We start from the raw sequence: 16929 nt of genomic DNA, 5'->3' as shown, positions 1-16929 counted from the left end.
GGAACCTTTAGCACACCGTGTCTACTGATTTTATCATTTTTTATTGTTGTACTAGTCTTAGGATATTTTAGCATGTTTAGCACATTCAGTAGTTTGTTCTGTCTTGTAATTCAAGTGGGGTCCAGCTGCAGACCTCCACTCTCAGCCGGCTCAACGGCTCCTCCAACTTGAACCGGAAGCTCCCCTCCATCGTAGGAGGGAAGTGACGTAAATCTAATCTCAGCAGACTAAGAGAAACCATTCCAGGAGACCACTTCATGAAGCAGACTGAGAGAAACCATTCCAGGAGACCACTTCATGAAGCAGACTGAGAGAATACCAAGAGTGTGCAAAGCTGTCATGAAGGAAAAAGGGGGCTACTTTACAGAATCTAAAATATAAAACAGATTCTGCTTTGTTTAAAACTTTTTGTTCATTCAATAATTCCATATATGTTCTTTCATAGTTTAGATGTCTTCAGTATTAATCTACAGTGTTTCCAATAATTACAATAAATACAAACCCTTGAATGAGAAGGTGTTTCCAAACTTTTGACTGGTAGTAAGCATTAACCGGAGCTACAGCCCTGGCTAGTGGCTACAGCTCAAACTCAACACATGACCGGCATTTCAGACCCTGGAAAGGTTTCTTCTTGTTGCTAAAACTCCACATTTTCTTAGCTGGATAAACCAACAACAACCCTGCCTCTCATGCACGCTCAACCATAGATAAATCACTGATGACAGACACTGAAGAAGCTTACTACTAAGTATGATTCCTGCAGACACCACCAGGTATTTTTGGGAGTCAGTGAACACAACAAACCAAACAGTTAGTGATGTGATCGTCTGATATTTGCACGGGGACATCCCTTAAAAGCACCACAGAGAGAGGGGAAGTCCTGCTGAGACACACCTCACAGCATCAACTCTTAACTCCGAAAATATGTTCACAAATAAAAATATCAGACTTTGAGACTGAAACTGTTTTTGTACCGGGCTGTAAACATGTTCAGTTCTGCTGTAAAGTTGGGCTCTATGGGGGTTGGCTCGCTTTAGGAGCTTGCCTCTAGTGGCTGCTTGAGGAACAGCAGTTTTTGGAGTTAGCTGCTTTGTATTCTATCATTCATCAGGTTAATTCCAGCCTTATGGCACCATTATAATAGTTGCACTCTGTATAAAATCATCTGTGATGTATTCAGTTGAATTTGTCTCTGAGATATTGGCGCTCTGATCAGGCCGGTCACTGATGCAGCTGCAGATTGAAGTTATTTCACATTCAGGTGCTTACCTGTCTGTTGCGTTCGTCAGTGATCCTCTGAATCTGAATCTTTTTCCTCCCCATGTTTCCGGTGTGGCGGTGGGAGGTTCCTGGGGAGAGCGGCGGGGGGGTCAGAGGTCACGGATGGCTGTCGTAGCGTTTCTTACTCCTTAAATAAATCTCCTTCCGTCTGTCTGTCAGTCTGTCCTCTCCGTGATCCCGCTCAGAGCGCTGTCACCAGGATGAGTTACAAAAAGAAAAAAAAAGAAAAAAGATAAGGAAGAGGAGGAGGAGGAAGAACAGGGTTTGGCGTACGGCGCCCTCTTCAGATCATGGTCCTGTTTCCGGGGGGAAGGTCATCCACACACGGGCTGGTTGGGGATCCTCTGCCCTCCCCTTCACCTCAGCTGGGCAGCTTCTGAAACACAACACAGAGGCATTCATGAGTCTGAGAGAGAGGAACTCCGAACAGAGGCAGAGGAGCGTTGTTTGTATACGCTGACCCACTTTAGCTACTACAAACAGTATTCGCCTTGACCCTCGCACACAACGAGAGAATAAATGATGCAGCGATGCATTTGAGGCGCCGTCAAATCAGAAGCACGTTGGGCTGAAACATGAAGGGGTGGGTGGGAGTGTTTGTGGAGCTACATGCGGGAGCAGGAGGCCCTCAGGGGCCACGGGAGGAGGGAGGCTGTGCTGTGTCAGCTTCATTAGAGGCATCACCGCCACATCACTGATCTGCTGGTCGCCCGCGGCAAACGGCTGCCCGAGCCGGGGCCCGCCTGACACGCCGAATGTGGTTCCCCAATCGAAGCAGAGAGAGAGAGACAGAGAGAGAGAGAGAGAGAGAGAGAGAGGATGGGGATTCTACATATTCTCCATTTCAGAAAAGACATCGTGTTCTGTGCCGCTCTCTGAACAGAGAGCTGGTTTGAGTCTGTGTTTAACGTGATCTGGATCCGTGGTGGCAAGGCAGTAAGACGGCTAATACCAAGAGGATGGAGACGGTCTACAGTCAACCACAAAGATCACTGACTCTGATGATTACTGAGAGGAAAGACGGCTAGATGTTTAATCTAAGTCAGATCAGATAAGCAGAATTAGAGGAATATAGGCGTCCTTTCTTTCTCTTGGACGATTCTTACCAGATTCATAAAGCTGCTCAATCAACATGAAACTGCTTATTTAACACATCTAATCCTCTCCATCTATAAAGAAAAGATAATGACCAAACACTCTTATAACACAGCAGCACAGCGGTCATGCAGCCCTGTGCACAAACTGTCACTTCTCATATTTGAGGAACAGAACATGAATCTTTTCAACTGTTGCAAAAATCTGTAATATCCCCGATCACGGTGTTTGACTCACGCATGGATCCCCAAACGGATGTTTTCTTCCTTGGCATGGAAACCGTATTTTTAGTGCATTTGTTAATGTTTTTTATGCTCATGATGTTTTCTTTCTTTCTTCACATTCACCCACAAACATGAAAAAAGGAATTCTACATTTTCAACATACCGTTTCTCTGCTGATGCAACAGCAGAGGAAGTTGCTAAACCAAAGCACTTTTTGTAACATCAAGTATTTCTAATGTTAACCCTTTAATCTTTTATCTAGAATACACCAATCTGCAGTGGACCCAGATTAGAGCCCTGGGGAACTAACTTTAAGACATATTTTAACTTTAAAAGGAACTAGGGGTGTAACGATCCATCTACCCCATCAATGTATCGATTTATATTCCTGTGATCCAACTGCATCGATCTGTGCTCTGCAAGTTGGCCTTCCAGGTGATAATAAACCAATATCGTATAGGCAACCAGGAATCATGATCTGAATGGAATCGTTGTTTAAAAGAATTGTCACACCCCTAAAAGGAACATAATTGGATCGCTGGTTTGGCCTCGTGTGCACGGCTACAGCGCTCGTCATGGTGGTCGCTGGTTCAGCTCCTCCCCTCAACCCTTTGCTGCATGGCATTCCTTTGCTTTCCAAAAATGACCAACAATGCAATTCAAAAATAAAAACATGGGCGCAGACTTAGCCTAAAGGTTAAGTTGTGCTCCCATGAAGCAGGTGGCCCGGGTTCAGATCCAGCCTGAGGGCCTCTTTCCTGCATGTCTTTACCCCACTCTCTTCCAGTTTCCTACACTATCCACTGTCCTCTCCTCTGTAAAATAAAGGTGTAAAAGCCCCAAAACTATAACTTAGAAAAAAAAAAACATTGTTCTGTTCTTAGGGGGAAAAATGTCTACTTGTTTTGTGTGAATTGTTCCTAATTTGGTGGCCAAGTGGTCTTAGCGCCCCACATAAAGAGGCTTTAGCCCTCGTCACAGAGGTCGCTGGTTCGATTCTCGGTCACGACCATGTGCTGCATGTCTTCCCCCCCTCTCCACTCCCCATGTTTCCTGTCTCTGTTCAGCTGTCCTGTCATAAAAGGCAGAAATGCTTAAAAAACATACCTTAAAAACAAAAAAAAATGTCTATCCTGTTATTAATCTGACTTTTACCATTCTCAGATCTCAGCAGATTCCTCCTGACCACTCCAGCTCTGCGTTCAGTAATGACATTACTCCTTAACACCTCAGCTGACCTAATTTCATCCTTTAATGCGAGAAAGGTGAAGAGTGTAAAAATGTGTGTCCAATTCATCCGTGCATCTAACTAACCGTGAAATAAGGACGGTCTGCAGCCCGCTCTAACACCTGATTAAAAACCATAGGAGGGTTCATTATGATGTTTAAATTCAGCAGACAGAAGAAGCTTCTGCATATTCATGCACACTCATGAATGAATGAGAAGGCGGCTGCAGAGCAGGAATGGCAACAGAGGCGAGGACTGTTTTAGGCCCGGTTTCTACTATTTGTGGTTCAGCTTTAAAAATAGCACTCTATATATACATACAGACTGTGTGTACACACGGCGTGCTCACACACACACACACACACACACACACACACACACACACACATACACACAGGACAGTGGGAGCCAAGTGGCAGCATTACAGAGCTGAAGCATCTGGAAAGCCACGAGTACAGACGCCACACCAGCTCTCCAGCATTGTTTGCATTCTCTCTACCTGGGAGAGCGGCTGCAGCAGCAGAAGAAGAAGAACGCCCTCCGTTTACGTCCATTCTTATGAAACAAAGAATGTGAAAGAGTCCGTCATGGGACTGACATTCCTTTTGTGCTGCTGTGGGCGCTGCTCTGCACGCTCGTTTGGAGAGGATGCAATTGGCTTTGCTTTGGCGATGACTTGCTTATGAATTATGCACTGAAGGAAAAAGAGTGGAGGAGGAGGGGAGGGGCGGGGGGGCTGAGAGAAAAGAGGGTGTTAGGAGTGTCATAATTGTTTTGTAAAGAAGGCTTGATGAAGAACTGGAGGCCTGCTTTCTTACATGGAAAATCTACAACAAGCTGCAGGAACTGAATGTTCAAAGTATTGGCAGCATCTTTCTGATACGCAGCGCCAGCTTCTTCTGCACAATCGTTTTCCTAAAGAACCCACTCATCATCCTCGTCTTCGTCTCGTCCCTTTTGACTGGCACAGATTGAACAGGAGAGATGAGTAAAGCATAATGAATTCTACCTGGATCACCTCATTAGCGTGCTTCTCAAAAGGGAGTAGGTGTTCCTAACATGTTGTGCATTCACTCTTTTCATTCAGCTCCAAATTAAACAGATGAGAGGTGTTGGTAACATCGTTTAGCTAAATAATAAAGAGGTGTGTGAGCCTTTCGTGAGCCGTGGAGCCAGCTGACGGGGACTGGCTCTGGTTGTGGTGAAGTTCAAAGGCAGTGCACCGAGGGATTTGTCTTTAGGCAGTGGGCTGATCACACATGAAAAGGCTGCTTTATCTGCCCGGGGGTGGTCAAGTCTCGACCTTTTTACCCTTCATGCTGCGGGAGCTCGCTTCCCATGTCTGATGTCAGACAGAATCTCTGCGCTCACATGGGAAGCGGGAGGGCCTGGAGTGTGTCTGCTGCCTCGCTGAGCAGGCGAGGGCGACAGAGCGGCTCTGGACAATGAAAAGATTAAAGCTGATAATTAGGAATCTGCAGTGGACCCAGATTAGAGCCCTGGGGAACGCCTTGAAACGTTTAGATGTTTTATTTCACGAGGGGGACCGAGAGACAAGCTCCTTCTTTTACAATTTGTAAGAGTCGGGCTCGGGGAATATGGAGAATAAAAGCACATCTGAAGGAGGGGAGCTTTGTTCTGCACTGTGGTTCAATTGCAGCTGCTGCATTCACCACGTTTCTGCAGCTTTTATGGACGGATGATTAAATATTAGAGCAGGACAGACTTAATAAAAGGTTATCACCCCTGGAAATACACAGTGCTGCTCTGCCTTGATGCACGCTTTCTTATTTTTCAAGTAAGATATTTCATGCATTATAGGAAAGGCTTGAACTGCAGGGTTAAATCTTCCAAATCTAACACTACTACCTTGAAAAAATAAATGCACTCTAGCAGACAAAAGTCTGACACCCTCACACATCTGAAGACAAGACCGGGTGCACTTCAGGGTCACTTTAGATCCACAGTTTGATTCCTGATGAGATTATTTCCCATGGGTATCATTACAAGCTTGCAGGCTGATGGCAGGGCTTGTTCTCTGGGGCTGCATTCAGTTGTGTTGTCAATTACTTTAACTGTCCCTGTCCCATTAAAGTTACTAACCATAGACCTTTCTGGAGTCCCTGAGTTCCCTTGTCTTGTAGGTTGCTCTGGATCTCTGCCGTAGTCTCAAAGTGCCCTATTACCCCCTTAGAATGCTCCAAGCATGCAGGCCTGCCTTTGGAATCAACTACCAGTCAGAGTCCGGGAGGCAGACACCCTCTCTACTTTTAAGAGTAGGCTTCAAACTTTCCTTTTTGATAAAGCTTATAGTTAGAGCTGGATCAGGCTTGGATCAGGTCTTAGTTATGCTGCTATAGGCTTAGACTGACACACTGGGATCCACTCTCTCCCCTCCCTATCACTTACTTTAACTCTTCCTGTCCCATTAAAGTTACTAACCATAGACCTTTCTGGAGTCCCTGAGCTCCCTTGTCTCGTAGGTTCCTCTGGATCTCTGCTGCTGTGGACGTGGTCCAGACTCCAGCTGCTACAACTACTACTATCCGTCTCCCCACTATCATCTCTCTCTCTCTTCATCTCCCTCTATCCCTCTCTCCAACTCGGTCTCAGCAGATGTGTGTCTAACATGAGTCTGGTCCTGCTGGAGGTTTCTGCCTGTTAAAGGAAGTTTGTCCTTGCCACTGTAACTTTCTAAATGCTGCAAAGTGCTCTGCTCATGGTGGATTAAGATGAGATCAGACTGAGTCCTGTTTGCAAGATGGGACTGGATCTGATCCGGTCTTGATGATGGGTCTGGACCTGCTCTGTTTAGGAAGAGTCTGAGGAGAACATTTGTTGTGATTTGTACTTGCTTAAACCAAAACTAAAACAGATAATCTTGAATCTGTTTGATTTTAAGAGACTACAGAGTCGACACCTCGACCCCAGCTGACTCTAGGGAGTTTTGCAACTTCAGCTACGACTACTTTAGCATCCACAGAATCCCTCAAACAAAGCTTGGTGTTGATCTGTTGTTAGAAAGACAAAAGAGGATGTTATTAAAGTTCCTCTGGTTTCACATCCGCTCTGATGCCCCCTGTGGACGAAGCTGAACATCTGATCTTTTGTTCGCCATGTGGAAACAGTGTTTTCTTCAATCAAAGTGAATCTTTGTTAGATTTAAAAAAGGTTGTTTTTTTACAGCGTGCAGCAATCGCCCCACCTGACTCCTACCGAGCGGTTAAAGGCAGCACAAAGTCACTGATGGTCTTGTTTGAGCTTCAGTCTGTTTCATCACAGGGGCTTTAAAGGGCATCACACAAACAGAAAGATGACAAATACAAAGACCATTACGGTCCACATGTGCACACTAAGCTTTAGAAAGGGTGAATCAGGTCATAGCCTCAGCGCAGCCTGCAACAAAGATTAGTCCATAAAAGAACAGTTAGAAAATGTCGCAGCGCATCATTATCCCTGACATCTGTTGCTACGGCCGTTAAGCATTTCAAAGCTCCAGTCTCTGATTCCAGCAATGTGGGTGGAAAGCCACAAGCTGCGAGGGGTAATATTATGATTTTAACATTTATTCCTGGAGAGACAGTCGACAGAGGAGGATTCTCTTTAGCTCCTCGGTCCTGTGCAACCTCAGTGTCTTCCTCCACTTGGACAATGGGGAGCTTCCCCTGGGCGAGCAGGGGTTAAGTGACTTGCTAAAGGGCACGTCACCCAGATTCTCCCAGCCGGTCGAACTGTGAACTGGTGACCTTCGTACTGACAACCTGCCCCGCAGTCCTCCAGGCTAACGCTGCCCTCCATATTACTGATACATCCCCACCAATGTTCCCGCCACGGGCTGGATGTGTCAGAACCTGCAGGGAGGGAGCGCAGGGCCGTGACTGAGTCATGACACACACAACAAAAACACTTGCATGCCACAGGAGGAGGAGGAGGAGCAGGCTGGTGTGTTTGGGTTGGACTTGATTTGAGTCTGTTGGCTTTTACGAGGGAAGGATGTGATGTAATGAGACGATGATGCTGCTCCATGTGTGTGTGTGTGTGTGTGTGTGTGCACGCTACCACTGACTCATACAGTATGATATATGGGTCAGATACAATTAGAGCAGAACTAAATTTGAAACAGACTAAATTTACCCCTTCATGAAGTCTGTGTTTGTTTTTACATTGTTGTTGCTGAGCCTGATATCATCAACATGAGCAGGTCCAGCAGAGAGACACTGATACATGAGGGGGTCTGATAACAAACCACTTTAACAGAACATATAAAGGATCTTTAATAATCAGATCTTTGTTCATTCTTTTCTCTTATGTTGTGGAAAGACGAGACTACTTTCTTATCAGAGCTGCATTTCTCACATTCATGATGTTTTTTTCACCCTCATCTGTGAGTCATTTTACTGACCCGGCCTTGAACACATCATAATGTCACCTTGTGTCGCCTCCTTTAGCTTTTATCCTGCTGATTCCTGTGAGGATTCAACATTGGATTACTATTTTAACTATGAGGACTTGCTGCAAAGTTTGGGTTGGATTACCACAGCTGCTTGGTGTAGTGCTTTGTCTGTCTTGCAGCAGAAAGAGTAGTTGTGTAGTTTAACCCCTATTTTAATATTTACTTTTATGTGACTTGATTTGAGATATAGTTTTTCTTCAATTCTTTGTTAGATTTTTTTTATTATTATTTTTAATTAACTTATAATTTTTTTTTTTATATTTATTTATTTGTTTTTATTTCCTTTTTTCAAATTATCTATTCATTTATTTTCATATAACTACTTATTATATTGACTAATTTATTTCTTTTTTTTAAACTTTTTTATATTAACTTTTTAAATTTATTTTTAACTTCCTATTTTTTAGTTTTATTTACTTATTTATTTTTTATATTAACTTATTTTTTTGTGTATTTTTTTTTTCATTCTTTCAAATTATCTATTCATTTATTTTCATTTAATTACTTATCTATTATATTGCCTAATTTATTTCTTTTTTTTACTTTTTTCATATCCACTTTTTTATTTAATTATTTTTTTATTTACTTATTTATTTATTTTTATATAATTACTTATCTTTTCAATTGACTACTTTATTTTATTACTTTTTTCATATCCACTTTATTAATCTATTTTTATTTCCAATTTTTTGAATTTTAATTACTTTTTTTAATATTATATATCCTGTTCTTAACCTTGCATTTGGATTATGGGGTTGGTTTTGGGATGGGGGTGTCTTTTTTGTATTTTTACTCTATCTTATTACTACCATTATTATTTTTATGTACAGCCCTTAGTGTTACAATAATATTGTCTGAAAAGTTCTTTATAAATAAAGCTTGATTGAAAGGTTATAAGACCCACAAGACTCGATTACAGAACCAATAAGCTATAACGTTACAGATTCTGGGGTTTTCAAAATGCAGAACCGGGTCCTTGTTTGGACAGGACATGGTTTTTATGGTAGAGCATGCTCCCTGTCTGCAGAGCATCACAGCAGAGCAGATAGTCAGAGTTAAATCTTCTAAAATGTGATGCTAACTTCTCACATCTTCTCCCTGCAGCAGCGTCGTGTTACAGCTGAAGTTACTCTGACGTTCGGTGGATTCATTTTCAGTCATTTAAGAAACGTGTTATCAGAGAGCAAACACTATAAATATCTCACACACACTGATGAGTGGCTTTCTATCGGTCAGGCCTGGGAGCATGTTATCTGTTTCTGAGTGTGTGCCTTACTGCATGTCCATCCTTCCCTGCCCTGGCGTGTTAAGTGTCAGCAGAGCAGCCTGGAGCAGAGAGATAACAGTCAGCGGTGGGGGGTTGGAAGTTGTAAAAGGGGGGGAGAGGGAATGGTCCTCTGCTGCTGGAGCCGTGCCCTGCTGAGAAATCCATCGCTTTTCCCACTAAGCACCAACATCTGCTGAGACTGAACCCGACCAGCTCCCCCGGTGAGCCCTCCACACCAGGCCAGAGCTGAGATAACTGCAGCCTGGACTTCAGCTGGTGTGTGTGTGTGGCTTTAAATAACTGTGTGTGTGTTTGGGGGCTGATGATTGGATGATTGGTCTCGGATACAGCTTAAAAAGCAGCATCCGGTATTCTCAATGTGCCCATCAGATACCATCAGGAGCAGCTCCAACAGAGTCCAACTGGGTTCAGGTAACTTATACTTTGACAACAACAACAACAACAACAACAACCGTGTGCTGCTAGCAGAGAGACTAATGCTGCCTATCAGAGCTTCCTCTCTTATAATACATGTCAATTCTGGTCACACTGGTATTGGACTTCCACCAGATCCACTGCGGTCCAGCTCCATGCTCTCTCGTCTGTCGACACCCACCGCTTGATGTGCTAGATGTAGATATTTTTGGAAAGAACTGGTGGAACCTACGAGAACAAATGGCTGCTTTGGGAACATGCACGTTTTTGACATTTTCTGCGCTTGAGGACGAAACAAAATCTGCTTCCACGCATGCACTCCTGAAAGTTTCTCAACATTGTGCAGAGACTTGAAAATGCAAAGTCTGGGTCTGTTTTGACTTTGAGAGGAGTTCCTCTGCTTCATACTCTTGACCGGTCACCTAAGTAGGGTTGCAAAATTCTGGGACTTTTCAAAGTTGGAAAGTTTCCATGAGAATAAACGGGAATAAAAACAGGAAATTTGGTGCAGAAAATATATTTGAGCATAATCCTGACTAAAACAACCAGATTTCAAGCACAGTTGAATATCTCTGCTATTCCTCAATCACATGCCCATACAGTAGCACACTGCTTACTGCAGGATTACTCAGACCACGCCCCCTACATGCCCTGTGCATTCCTCCATCACATGCACACATGATTTATAGAATCCTGCAGAGGCTCGGCTTCAGAAGCTTGAGGGAAGATGCTTTTTCATTGAACATTTTGAATGGGACTTTGTTGGGATTGCATTGTTGTTAATTCTTGAATGAGTTGGGTCGGGGGGGATGAGTAATATTTAACTCGACATTCATGTTTTTGTTCTTCGATGAAAGAATTGATTGTTCATTGAAATATTTAACACTTGATAAAGTTACAAATAAATCTGTTTTAATTGTATCGTTTTGGATGGATGTCTGCTTAAAACAAAACAAATAGTTATGCTTGGATGTTATACCTTTCAATTAAATTACCCTCAATTCCCAATAATTCCAATAATTCCATTAATTCCATAATTCCCATTAATTCCATTAATTCCATTAATTCAATTAATTCCCATAAATTCCATAAATTCCATAAATTCCATAAATTCCATAAATTCAATTAATTCCCATAAATTCAATTAATTCCCATAAATTCCCATAAATTCCCATTAATTCCCATAAATTCCATTAATTCAATTAATTCCCATAAATTTCCATAAATTCCATTAATTCCCATAAATTCCATAAATTCCATAAATTCCATAAATTCCATAAATTCCATTAATTCAATTAATTCCCATAAATTCCATTAATTCCCATAAATTCAATTAATTCCCATTAATTCCATAAATTCCCATAAATTCCATTAATTCCCATAAATTCAATTAATTCCCATAAATTCCCATAAATTCCATAAATTCCCATAAATTCCCATTAATTCCCATAAATTCCATTAATTCCCATAAATTCCACAAATTCCCATAAATTCCATTAATTCCCATAAATTCAATTAATTCCCATAAATTCCCATAAATCCATAAATTCCCATAAATTCCATAAATTCAATTAATTCCCATAAATTCCCATAAATTCCCATAAATTCCATAAATTCAATTAATTCCCATAAATTCCCATTAATTCCCATAAATTCCATAAATTCCATAAATTCCCATAAATTCCATAAATTCAATTAATTCCCATAAATTCCCATTAATTCCATTAATTCCATAAATTCCCATAAATTCCATTAATTCAATTAATTCCCATAAATTCCATTAATTCCCACCTCTTCTCCCTGGCTCTTAATCAACGTTGAGTGGAAATCTGGCATCATTTTAATAAAGTTTTAATTGATTTGATCTATTTTATTTTATTATATATATTTGCAGTGTATCTATGTATCTTAGTTTTGTATCTTTGACATTTTTTGGGTTATTTTTGTCATTTGTGTTGTTTTGATCTGTACAGCACTTTGGTCAACTCTGGTTGTTTTAAACATGCTTTATAAATAAAGTTGGAGTTGAGATAAATTCCCTGTTAATTCCCATGGAAAGTTTCCAATTTGGAATATTTCCAAAACTCCCCCACTTAACTTCCCATTGAAATGTATCTGAAATGTTCCACCCCTTTGTAACTGCTCACCTAAGTAGTCTGTGTTGTGATATCTAATGTTGTATTCATGTTGTGGGATCATCCTCTGATATAAACACAGACACAGAATCCTCCTCCAGCACGCTCTCCTCACACACATGGGAGATCTCAAGCTCTGAAACTTTCTAGAAGTTGTCAGGACTTAAGATCAGCCGTCACGATCACACCTCATGAAATCCTCCACCCTCAAACTTCTCCCCGAGTCGCCCCGTCGTAAATCAGATCACGAACTTTATGACAAGTGACGACAATAAGTTAGTAAACACAATAATCCTCTCCTAACTGTGAGATCGCTCCCTGCCTTTGTTCCTCTGCATCAACCAATCAGCTGACAGCTCTCCGGGCTGGGTGTGCCTCTCTGGGTGTTTCATTTGTTTACTTTTAGCAGTGATGTAACCTGACAGGTCAAACCGCATACATGCAGTGACAGCAGCACGTCGCCCCGTCAACAACACACAACACCACAAGTACTGTGGGACCTGCCAACAGGTCCTCCCTGCACCGCGCGTTCTGAGCTGCTGGACAGGAGACATCCCTGCGCACTCATATGTAGTCACAGGGGTGCATTATGGGTAATATCAGGATGTTTTTAGCTGTATTCATGCCAGAGGCTCGGCATAAAAACATTAGATCAGTGACAGCCGGGGTGCCCTGTGTTAAATGCGTAGGTGTGTGTTTTTCTGCATGTGTGTGTGTGTGTGTGTGTGTGTGGTTGTTTGTGTTTATGCGTACGTGCTTAGGAGACAGCGGCCCGGCAGCGTGGGCGTGATTCACGAGCCGAGAAGCACAGATCCCATCGTCCCATCCCCCCTAAACCCCCACCCACCCCCCCTTTAGAAGTGCTGCCCTTGCACTGCATCAGCCCTCCTCTCTCGCCCCCACCTCTCCAAAGACTCCCCCCTGATTGGTCAAGAGCAGGAGGGGGGGGGGGGGGAGGGGAGATCATATTCCTCTGCCAGGGTTGGCAGCGTGGACATTCACAATCACAAACTGGGCCTCACATTGACAGCCAGCAGCGCCATCCTCCACTATTTGTCACCTCGCCTTTTTTACTCCACCTGCTGCTGCTCCCACCTTCAAGCCGACTGGAAGAGTCGTGTGGACGCAGCAGAGTCGCATGTTGTGTGAGCGAGGCCTGAATGTCTGACGGTTGCCCGGGAACATGTAGCAACAATCTGTAAATACCCGACAGCTGGTGCTGGCAGAACACCCTCAAGGTTGGGCCGCAAACCGAGCCTCTCCGGGTCAGATGAGGAAATTCAGCAGACCAGTTAGGCGCCAAATCCCCCCCCGCCCAGCACTCCAACTTCAACCCTACTGGTGGATCTGTCCCCTGCTCCAATGAGAGCCTTCCCTTCAGAGTCCCCCCTTCTTTAAAACCTGGTTCATGCCTACAGTGGATCTGGATGCTGGCGAGCTGCAGTGAACCCTGGCATTCATTCTTTCACGGTGACGGTGATCCTTAAAGGGGTGCTCCAGTTATCCAGCGCTGCACTTTCTGAAAGGTTTTCACAGAGACCTAATACCCAAAGACCACTCAGAATGAAAACAGGATTTCGTTTGAAGCATGAGGCTGGATTAGGAACTTAAACGTATGTCATGTGGCGACAAAGAGCAGAGAGAGGAGAACGCTTCATGTTGCAGAAACAGAGAAGTTATGTCTCCATAGTTTTCAATTCAACGTGCTTTATAACAACACAATATCAGATTTTTATAAACTATAGTATCTGAAAGCAGAACTACAGTCATGTTTTCACCCAGAAGCTGCCACAAGAAAAGGCAAACAGCAGCAATGCTGGATGAAGTATGGAGAGCAAAAGAGCGCAGGTAAACAAAGAGCCAACACTGTAAAATAATAAGTCATCATCTGGTTGTTTCACAGCGCTCCAAAGAATTAAAAATGAAGAAGGTGCTGGATTTCAAGCCTCCTCTTACTGCTGTGTGTCTCTGCTACACTTCTATTTATTTATTATCATTTATTTATTATTTAAAAAGGGCCGTGCATATTAATGAACACTACTGTAAATATGCCAGAGTTAGCCAAAAGGCTAGTTTACATCCATAGTCCCTTACCAGATGTTAAAAAGGCTCCCTTAAAAGATCAAGATTAAACCAAGATAAAATAGGGTCTAACTAACTACTAGGGTCTGTAAGTAACTATTAAACTATGAAATTCAGAAGAAGTCAATTTTAACATCTTCAACATCTTCACATACTTTTTGCATAGTTGGTCTAATAGTCACATCCAGCATTCATCAGTCCAGCAGAGTACAGTTGTAATAGACAGTTGTTTTGTACATTAGTAGAACAATCCTTAAGTCCTTAAGTATCTTCATTATAAATTGCATTTAATATTTAAAGGATTCAGAGGTTTCTCCCATTTTCTTTTAAAAAGATGAGCTATTCCTCCAACACAGTATCTCAACTTCTAGATATCAGACACTTCCACAATATAATAGATGGAGAAGAAGTCAGTTTAAAAAGTGGATTTGTGTTGGAGCGTGTGTTGGGAGAAACTTAGTGCTGGGAGATAATTCAATAATGATAATTATCGTTATATAACTTTTCTCTATATAAATATGAGAAATGTCCAATAAAAATGTGATATAAATGCACCTGTAATTACACCCCCCAGCCACTGGAAAGGGGGCGCTAATGAGCCTTAAACACTAGTTGCCGCCCAACATTAGACAGAAGAAGACGGCATTGAACAGCCAATCATGTCGCAGGGTGAGAGGTAGGCGGGGCTTACAGACGTTTGAATGTAAACACAGCTGAGACGAGCGACAGTGACACTGAAGAAGACTCACAACCTAGCAGCTCAAAGCAGAGTCGTTACTCTGACACTGAGTCGACTCTGATTTAACTATTAACTTAATACACTTCATTAAATCTACTTTCAGGATGTGGGTACAGGAAGAGCACAGAGACAACTTCTACTGTGCTTTTCTAACAGGTTTAATGTCCACCGAGACCGTAGGACAACTGAACACTGAACGACCGTGATGCATTCACTGCACTGTGGGAAACAACATCACTCTGCCTGTAACCCTTAGTAACCTTAAAGGGGAGAGCACAACTCAAAAAATAAGAATCTACAAACTAAAACTTCACAAAAATCTCAACTTACATTAAAGACCTGCTTCCTGTTAGCACTGTCAGAAATGATGGATTCAAGAAGTTCATCAGAAACTGAATCCAGATACAAGCTAACAAACAGTCTTCAACTTCCACTCAGGAGTAAAAACCTGCCTTTACATTTAAATGAAGTAATGACTTGATATTTACTTCTTGATAAAACAACAGAATATTTGATGAGAGTAAACAAGTTAAGAAATGAAAAGTGCTTTTTTGTTTGAATCAAACTGAACCAGTGAGATTTCTTTGCAGTTGCAGTCCTGTCTGAAAATAATCAGGCTGTTATCTGTTCAACAAACCAAAGGAATCATCAACCAGCTGCTGTATCTCTCTCTCTCTCTCTCAGGATCCTGAGCCCTGCAGGTTCATGTTCCTCCAGTCTGATCCAGATCTGAAGTCTTTATTGAAAGATTCTCTCTGAACGACTCACACCTGCTGCGATGTTCCCTCTGTCGTACGGATCATCTAACAGCGTCATCTGTCAGAACGTCAGGCCGCTTCAAGTGACCGCTGAGTGATGAATGAATATTGGTGAGGTATTGATCTGCACAGACTTCATACTGAGGCACTGATCAGTCACTTTGACGGCGTTGCTGCAGAGGTCACGACACCGGCGGCTCCATGCAGGACCCTCGCTCGCTCGCTTGCTCGCCCGCTTCCTGAAACCTGAAACCTGAAGTCCTCGGCTGATATGGAGACGGCTGCTGTGACATTCTGCCCGCGAGGCCCGGCGGACTGATGCAAGCAGTTTCCTTATATTTCATCAACAGTAAACATGATTTGTAAAGGTATCGTGAAGTGCACCCTCTTGAATCCAGCATGCCTTATAGCAGCACGTATATTTTTAGCAGGGAGTGATGTAGCTGCAGCGTCGATTCAACGACGACTCCTCTGCTTTACGCTGCAGAATCTAACCTCCCATGAGCGGCCCGGAGAGACACGCTTCACTCCGTCTGCAGCAGACAGCTGAGGCCCTTCTCTCTCAGGTCATTACCTTGTATGATAACATCATTACTAGATATATTGTCTATTGCATTATGCATTCGATGCACACAGGTGGCCGGGTCGGGAGCTAAACCTGGTTTACATAATCCTGCTGAAAGGTTTACAGGATACAGAAACCTTCAAACATGACCATGAGTTAAAATTAACAAGTTACTGCAGAGGAAACTTTAAAAACAACTTCAGTTTTCAAAAATATTTAAAAAACAGTAACTTCTGGAACTTTTTTCTGCATGTTTTTCCATGAATTATAATTCGATATCAATGTTTTACATGCATTTATTTTGAAAATTTGATGATAAAAGCCTGCTAATCCTTTCAAGTTTCTCTTAAATCCTAAAATGTTTGGATGTTTTTAGAGAGTTCAGTAACATTTTATCTTCCTGTCCCATTAAAGTTACTAACCATAGACCTTTCTGGAGTCCCTGAGCTCCCTTGTCTCGTAGGTTCCTCTGCATCCTTCTTTCTCTCTTTCATTCCTCCTTTCTTTCTTTCTTTTCTGCTCTTTTTTCTTTGATCCCTTCCTTCTCACTCTCCCTTTCATTCCTTCTTCCTTTTGTAAATTCTTTCCTGCTGTCCCTCTTTCTTTCTTTCTTTCTTTCTTTCTTTCTTTCTTTAATTCCTTTTTCCTCTCATTCCTTTTTTCCTGC

The 16929-nt window shown here is 42.5% G+C and overlaps 1 protein-coding gene across 1 annotated transcript in view; it reads right to left on the bottom strand.

Annotated features, from left to right (window-relative positions):
* The window catches only part of mef2d (myocyte enhancer factor 2d), a 129624-nt gene that overhangs the window by 56696 nt on the left and 55999 nt on the right, over positions 1–16929 (bottom strand). The window contains exon 2 of the mRNA XM_034697527.1: positions 1270–1654. Within this exon, the coding sequence (XP_034553418.1) occupies positions 1270–1323 (54 nt within the window). The 5' untranslated portion in view covers positions 1324–1654. The remainder of the gene's footprint in view (positions 1–1269; positions 1655–16929) is intronic.

This window comes from Notolabrus celidotus, chromosome 12, assembly GCF_009762535.1.
Source record: "Notolabrus celidotus isolate fNotCel1 chromosome 12, fNotCel1.pri, whole genome shotgun sequence".
NCBI classification, from domain to species: Eukaryota; Metazoa; Chordata; class Actinopteri; order Labriformes; family Labridae; genus Notolabrus; species Notolabrus celidotus.
Note: the sequence above shows the minus strand (reverse complement) of the source record. Positions and strands in the feature narration are given on the sequence as shown.